The 5,404-nt window shown below is 38.8% G+C and overlaps 1 protein-coding gene across 1 annotated transcript; it reads left to right on the top strand.

The window, feature by feature from the left end:
• The first annotated feature begins 1,938 nt into the window (after positions 1 to 1,938).
• On the top strand, positions 1,939 to 5,201 carry LOC112163445 (sphingosine 1-phosphate receptor 3). The gene is made up of 2 exons (XM_024299834.2): positions 1,939 to 2,158; positions 2,432 to 5,201. Exon 2 carries the CDS (start codon positions 2,517 to 2,519, stop codon positions 3,633 to 3,635), a length of 1,119 nt encoding a protein of 372 aa, XP_024155602.1. The 5' UTR covers positions 1,939 to 2,158; positions 2,432 to 2,516; the 3' UTR covers positions 3,636 to 5,201.
• Positions 5,202 to 5,404: the final 203 nt, after the last annotated feature.

Here is a 5,404-nt window from a genome sequence, read left to right as displayed (position 1 = left end):
CTGCCAAGCTCTAATTGCAGAAGACCATGATTAGTCTGAAGGTGAAAATTTAAGGTTTAAAAGGCAACAAAATGCATGTTTGATGTAGCAGGAGTGGAGCGGCACATGCATTTAAACGGAAATAACTGCACAAAACAAGATTTCTATTTCACATCAATGATAATCCTAAACAATATTAAATTAATAGTACTGTAAGTACTTTTAACTGCACACACTAAAAAATCCACAATAACACAAATTGGGCTGTTTAACACAACTCCAAGGTTAAAAACGGAAAAATCTAAGAAAAAAACATAAATTACAGTTAAATTAGTTTTACTTTGAAAACAGGAAGCTTCACTGACATTTTACTTTGAAGATTTTTTTACTTCCGATTAAAGTAGCGCTGCTCATTCGGCTTTGTTTTAGTTCATAAATTAAAATCCAACATTATTGTGTATTTCAGAGCAATCAATATTTTACTACATGATAATTTACTGCACCCTACTATATTAATAATGATCGCTGAATCGCGATCATTATTACACTATTACACTTTTCTATCGCCCACACGATATGTCGGCATATCGCCCAGCACTAATGTCCACCATCATCAGGAAAATGTCACGAGAACATGTTAAAAATGCCAAAATTATTTCCTTATATTTAAAAGCTAATGTGATGGAAAACTTAAAATATTAGTTATTGTACAGCAGGGGTGGAGCTACAGGTGGACAAATGAGGTAGATGTCCCGGCTAGCAAAAAGCTTTGCCTCCTTCAACTTTTTTAGAGTCAATACTAGTATTACTATTGACAAATATTAAACAATCATCAATACTCGCTTCTTTAAGCATTAATAGTACACCTCAGCTAAATTAATTTGTTTTGATATTATTAAAGGGCCTATATAAGCATGTAAACTCAATCGCACGGGGACCAAAATCCAAAACAAACCTTAGGTCGTGGGTCGAACAGGATAAACAGTTATATAACACACTAAAACTAAATTTTGCTAAAGTTTTGTCTAAAGTTTTTAAAATAATAATTACAGGCAGGAATATTATTCCAGAATAAATCCACGTACACCTCAAGTAACTTTAAATATTTTACTCTCAGTGAAAATATATATTATTAAAAATTATACAAGTTAGGAATAAGCGCAAGATAACATCAGTCCATTAATAACAATAAAATAAAATGATCTGGAGAGCCGGATATAATTGCCCTGAGGGCCAGATCCGGCCCTCAGGCCTCGACTTATGAGACCTACATCAGTAAACTATTACTAAACTATTACTAAACTATTATTGTATGTATGATATTTCATTGTCTTTGGCACACTAAAAAAACTTTTATATAAAATAGGTCTTTTGACCTCTTTTCCTACTTGGAAGTAAGACGACTCCGTCTCTGAGGCCCCGCCCTTCGCTCCATTTAATTATATTATCATAGAGCCGAACTCAGTACTGTCTTTGGGTTTCACCCACGAAAACAAACAACATTGAACTTTTGCAAAGATGGATGTGCATATTGGGCTTATAAAATAAAAGGTGATGACTAGTAGCTCCGCTGAGAAATGTGTTGGCAGCCAAGACTCTTCCTGGAAGAGTTGTGACATCACAATGTGAGGACCTTCTTATTTTCATGGATTGGAAGGGGCTGGTGCTCAGAGATTAGAATTATAGAGGCATACTTACCACTTTGGGGTTGAAATTAACATTTTAATACACTTAAAAGTCAATAAAAGTAGGTTTGAATAAAAGTGAGTGTTACTTCCTAACAACTAACTAAATAAAAATCTTTAAAGTGTTGATAAAAGTTAGGATTTATGGAAAAAGATTAGATTAGTTCAATTTAAAGGTGAACTTCCGTGATGGTGAACAGCAGGAAAGTGTATGAATGAACCTTTGACGTGACCTCTGGCCGCCTCCGTCGGGCTGAGGCGGGCGCGACTCCGGGGGCAGGCGGGGAGGGAGCAGCTGACTTCCAGCCCACCGCGCGCGGTCGAGCTGCGGAGTCCTCGGAGAGCGTCTCGGAGATGTGGAGCTGCCGGTTTCCGTGACCGGACCACGCGGGGGAGGCTTCGGGAGGACGTTTCCATGGAGGTCGCGCGGAGAATGAACTTCTCAGGACGGAATTGGGGAGTTTTTGGGGAACTTTTGGAGAAACTGTCCGGCGGTGAGTTGAGCTCGCGGAGCTGCACGCGCGCGCTGAAACAGCTCTGAGCGCGCGCGCGCAGCTGTGACCAATTAACTTTGAATTTAACTATAAAAAATTATATAATTTAGTAAATTATTTTACATAGTTTAATTTTCTGAACTTAAATTCAGTCTTATTACTTATATAAGATTTTAAAACAAATATTTATTTCATTTAGCCTCATATTCCTTTATTTAAATACAACTAATAAGCACTTTTATAAGATAAAAGTCTTATTTTATTGTTTTATAGATAATAACCAGCATCCTCTGGGCTGAATCCCCCTGAAGTGCCAGCTCAAGTCTGACATCCAGTGTCAGCAGATGGTGATTCCAGGATGAACCACAACATCTGCCACCACTACAACTACACAGGGAAGTTGGGCCACCGGAACTGCTTTAGCTCCTACCCAGGCAGCATCAACACCAAAACCACTGTGTTCCTCATCATTTGCAGCCTGATTGTGCTAGAGAACCTCACTGTCTTGGTGGCCATATGGAGGAACCACAAGTTCCACAACCGCATGTACTTCTTCATCGCTAACCTGGCGTTGTGCGACCTCCTGGCTGGAGTTGCCTACGTGGTAAACCTGCTCCTGTCCGGAGAGAAGACCTTCCAGCTCTCCACCAACGTCTGGTTCATCAGAGAGGGCAGCATGTTTGTAGCACTCAGCGCCTCCATCTTCAGCCTCCTGGCCATCGCCATAGAAAGACACCTGACCATGATCAAGATGAGGCCGTACGACGCCAACAAGAACTACAGGGTCTTTCTGCTGATCGGCACCTGCTGGGTTATTGCCATAACTCTCGGAGCTTTACCAATCTTAGGGTGGAACTGCTTGGGCGACATCAAAGACTGCTCCAAAGTCCTTCCTCTTTACAGCAAGAAATATGTCGCGTTCTGTATCACCGTTTTCATGGTTTTGCTGTTAGCCATGTCCATCCTATACGCACGCATCTACATCCTGGTCAAATCCAGCAGCCGGAAAGTAAGCAAGCACAGCAGCTCGGAGCACGCCATGTCCCTGCTGCGCACCGTCATCATCGTAGTCGGCGTGTTCATCGTCTGCTGGACACCCATCTTTATCTTGCTGCTGGTGGACGTGGCGTCTGAGGAGCGCTTCTCCATCATCTACCAGGCAGATTGGTTCATCGTCGTGGCCGTGCTCAACTCCGCCATGAACCCGGTCATCTACACTCTGGCCAGCCGAGAGATGAGACGGGCCTTCCTGGGTCTGATCTGCGGCGCCTGCTACAGGCGAAGGGGTTCCGCAGTCGGCGGGGGGAACAGACCGTATTTGGAGCCCAGCCGGAGCCGGAGTAAGTCGTGGAGCAGCCAGAACAACCCCAACCAGCACCAGCGTAGCTCCAGTCAGGCAGAACTGGAAAGGGGTCAGGAGGCAGGTCCTGGAAAAGCCTCTGGGAGGAAAGGAGTCGTGTGGGAAGAAAAAGACTGAAAAAGAAGGCAGGAAATAATAATCTCACTGAGGAGAGAATTACTAACAAACAAAACTGGTTCAGAAATGAACATTCCTGCAATGAGCAGCTGCATGGTGGCTTTTGCATTTGAGAAGTATGTTTCAACCTTGTTCTTTTATTGCTCACATTTGACTTTAAACATATCAGCATCCAAGTAGAATACATATGATCGATTATGGTAAAGAAAGGTATGTATAAAGACTAGTACAGGGGTATTTTCTTGGGGGCAACAAGCTAAAGCAAATTTGTTTTAAATGCAGCAAATGTCAATGTGTTGCTCAATTATTGACAAAAAAGTAGATCCTGACAAATTAGAATCATTTTATATAAAAAATCAGAAAAGCATTTTAAATAAGAAAAAGTATATTTACACTACAAAAACGTATGAAAATGAATGTAGACCTTGTTCCTTGTAGATCTTGTTTTATTACACAGTATTATATATGTAATATGTCTTGTTGTAATAGCATGTTGTAACTTAAGTGTGCTCATACAGCTGAGCTGCAGTGTTAGTGGGGTAAGGGCTCCATCTGCTGGTCAGGGATGGTACTGATGCAAAAAAAATTTATGAGCCTGAAATGTCCCAAATTAGGGTCAGGCCTGGTTTGTCCTGGGACTACTAGTTGCTGTAAGTTACTGCAGCCATATGAGGGTTTCCATGAGCTGGTCCCAAGTCTGGATAAATGTAAAGCGGTTGGAAGCCAAATTTTATGACGCGACACCTGAAGGGATCAGCCGAAAGAAAAATAAACAAAATTTGGTTTGAGGGGGATGTGAATTAAGTTATAAATACAGGATTTTTTATGATGAAATTATTACACTAAATAACTCTAAGTAAACTTACTTCACTCTCTTTTACCTCATAGAACAGTAAAATAATTTATTATTTTGGATCAAAAATATTTTTTTGATGAAATTTGAATTGTTTTCAAGAAAAATGTGTTAATTGTTTTTTATACATTGAAATGCAATTATGAAACATTTTCAGCTGCTTCTTTTTTTTATTTAAATAGATTTAGGGCATTTATCTCGTAAAAACTTCACACATGAACATGAAATAAACTTAGATTAGGTGTAGTTTGCAAAAACTGAGACTTCCAGATGATTAGAAATAACTTTAAAACGTCAATCTGAAACTAGTTGTAGGTCAGTTAGTTTAAAAAAGTTATTTATTAGATTTCATTTTAAGGCATGAACATTTTCAGTGTTTGAAAGCTAAAGAGACAGAATTCTGCATGTTGTCACAGTGACATTGCCTTGAGATTGCACTTAAGAGGTGGGATGATTCATTTTAAGAAATCTGTCTAAAATAAATCTTTATTGTGTTTAAGTTTAGGAAACATCCTCTTAAAAATATTATTTTTTAATTTATGCTGTAGCTGAAGTAACGATCATCCTGGTGTTAAAAAAGTGTAAAAAAGGAATGTTAAAAAAAAGATTTTGTTGGTTTTCCTTAAAAACGAACATTTTTCACATCATTTTGTGTTTTTTGTGTGTTAGCGTTAAAAAATAAAATTCACTCATGACATTAAATGAATCATGCTTGTGGGTTTCCTTTGAAAACTTTATATTTAATGTTTATTGTTCATAATTGAGTTTTTTTTATTTAAAAAAATGTGAAAAAAGACCAAAAGTTATAATAACACCTGATAAAAGTGGTTTTCATTTTGTCTTTCTACTCAAGTCTGTGTGTTTTTTTTAAAGTGTGATAAAGCAATACTAAAAGCAAACAGCAGTCAAGACAAAA

The sequence above is a fragment of the Oryzias melastigma genome, linkage group LG12 (genome assembly GCF_002922805.2).
Source record: "Oryzias melastigma strain HK-1 linkage group LG12, ASM292280v2, whole genome shotgun sequence".
NCBI classification, from domain to species: Eukaryota; Metazoa; Chordata; class Actinopteri; order Beloniformes; family Adrianichthyidae; genus Oryzias; species Oryzias melastigma.
Note: the sequence above shows the minus strand (reverse complement) of the source record. Positions and strands in the feature narration are given on the sequence as shown.